General features: G+C 42.9%; 1 protein-coding gene across 1 annotated transcript; it reads left to right on the forward strand.

Annotated features, from left to right (window-relative positions):
- Positions 1 to 213: 213 nt before the first annotated feature.
- Tf2-6 (Transposon Tf2-6 polyprotein) lies at positions 214 to 1,967 on the forward strand (the record flags this gene model as incomplete). The annotated part of the gene is made up of 2 exons (XM_037315578.1): positions 214 to 328; positions 1,504 to 1,967. 2 exons carry the CDS (start codon positions 214 to 216, stop codon positions 1,965 to 1,967), a joined length of 579 nt encoding a protein of 192 aa, XP_037186234.1.
- Positions 1,968 to 2,653: the final 686 nt, after the last annotated feature.

Below are 2,653 nucleotides of genomic sequence, written 5' to 3' on the forward strand. Positions count from 1 at the left end.
CAACTTAACGAGATGCTATGAATCCAGCGACTAGAACTAATCACCCCCCGCATAACTAGCTAACAACTCCACTATGAAGAACAACAAATCCAGAAGGAAATAGAGCTAATCTAGTAAGAAGACGACAGATAAGTAAGACTATACTAATAATAAGAATCAGAAGAAGAACCAGAACACTAATATAATCCTCTGATAGAATAATAACTCCTCAGTATGACTAACAACTGGACTTTCAGAGAAGGAGAAAGCTCTTCCTATAACTCAGATGAACCTCGCAACGTTATCCAACAACGCGCTCAGACAGAGATCACCTATAGGTTCACCCCCAGTATGGACGACTCCAGCTCTGAAGAGGAACCTGACGACCAGGAAGGAAGAATCAAGCAACTCCTGAGATACCAAGAAATCGATATGCTTTAAGACAAGCAATAACGCTACTTCTATAGCACCTCAGCAGCCTAATGAGACCGAGGCTACACCCCTCAGCTACACACGGAAGATCATCCCGCACTGAGAAGCAACCACCAGCTTCACCAAACTCTCTTCTAGCCCCAGTGCTTCCACGACAAATGCAAGGAACACATAGGAGAAAAGCATGACTACTAGTTCTACCCCAGGAGACATAACGACAAACCTATCCATGAGATCTACTTAACCTCCATTATGATTGGATGGACTATAGTACTATTTGAAGACAACCTTACAGTCTTCAGACCTAGTCCTTAGTTCCCTATGAGATGTTAATATGATGACGGCATAAAATAGGACGAATGCTAATAAGACGAATGCTAAGTTTACTACTAAGAAAAGGCATAAACCTAGAGAATCGCAAAGAACAGACCTAGACCCCCACAGGTTAGGATCTGCGAAAACAGCCTTGCAAAAGCATGACGAGAAGGAAAGCAGATCACCTACCTAGGACAACTAGAGCAGTTAAAAAACTAGACTTACCTACTAACGACAGATCATAACAGGCAATAAGCATAAGATCTATTTATTAAATGTCATAAGGATATAAGGGTAATATTAAACTCAAAGTTACTATTAATCAGCAGATAACACTTATGCTGATCGACAGCGGAGCTGAAGCAAACTTCATTGCCCCCCAAGCTATCAATAGGCTAGAAATACGATGGGGAGGAAAAGAACGACCATATCAGTTACACACGGCAGAAGGAGAAGAATTCAAGTACGAAGGAGGTACCATCTATAATAAGACTGCGCCCCTCGAGATGAGCTACCTGAATCGAAAAGAAAGAATCCAATTCGACATTGCCGATCTAGGAATATACGACATAGTGCTAGGACTACCCTGGCTACAAACAAGCAACCCACAGATAGATTAGAGCAAAGGCTAACTCCATTGGGACCACGATGATTCAGTCCCTGAGCAGCCCTATAAGAATCAGGCCTCAAACGAATCAATACGACAAGGAACAGCAAAACGATACCTCTGTTACCTCAAGGCAGAAGAAGCCATATCACAACCACTAACAACGATAGATCTCAAGCAGAAGAACGATCCACTTCTGTCTATCCCAGAAGAATACAGAGTTTACGAGAAACTCTTTGCAGCCGAATTAGAAACCAGACTGCCTGAACACACCAGTTTCGACCACGAAATACCCCTCAAAAAAGGGAAGGAACCACGCTTTAACAAAATCTACAGACTCAACCAGACAGAGATAGAAGCCCTAGATAAGTATCTTGAAGAAAATCTCAAGAAGGGATATATCAGACCCTTAACGTCACCAGCAGGAAGCCTAATCCTGTTCGTACCTAAGAAGAACGGAAAACTACGATTATACGTCGACTACCGCATGCTAAACGAAATGACGATTAAGAACTGCTACCCACTGCCACTTATCGACAAGATGAGACGACTCCTTTATAGAGCCAACTGGTTCACAGCCCTCAACCTCAAAGGAGCCTATAACCTGATCAGAATGAAGCAAGGAGAAGAATAGAAGACTGCTTTCAGAACACGAAAAGGACATTTTGAGTACCTCGTCATGCCTTTCGGCCTCACTAACGCCCCTGCAACATTCCAAAATATGATCAACTAAGTCTTACGCAAATACGTCGACATCTGCGTAGTAGTCTATCTTAACGACATCCTCATCTTCTTATCAACACTTGAGAAACATAAGGAAGACGTACACCACGTCTTATAAGCCCTCTAAGAAGCCAAGCTATTAGTTAAACCTAAGAAAAGCGAATTCCACACACAGAGGGTGGAATACCTCGGATTCACTATCACCCCTAGAAAAGTCTGTATGTCAGAAAACAAAGTCAAAGCCATCAAGGAATAGCTGGTACCCAACAACCTCAAGGAAGTCCAAGGATTTCTAGGTTTCGTCAACTTCTACCGCAAATTCATCAAAGACTATGGCAAAATCAACGCAGCTCTCACAAGCCTCAGCCGCAAAGACACGCTATTTATATGGGAAGAACTATAACGAACAGCATTCCAGAAGATCAAGGACCTCATCGCCAGCGAGCCCGTCTTAAGCATTCCAGATCCAACAAAACAGTTCGAAGTAGAACCTAACGCATCCGACTATGCGATAGGAGCATAATTATCTCAACGAGATTCAGAAGGACGACTACACCTATATGCCTTCTTTTCTCGCAAGCTCCACAGACCTGAACT

Source organism: Colletotrichum aenigma (genome assembly GCF_013390185.1).
Source record: "Colletotrichum aenigma strain Cg56 chromosome Unknown KSG_Cg56_contig01, whole genome shotgun sequence".
In the NCBI taxonomy this organism is placed as follows: Eukaryota; Fungi; Ascomycota; class Sordariomycetes; order Glomerellales; family Glomerellaceae; genus Colletotrichum; species Colletotrichum aenigma.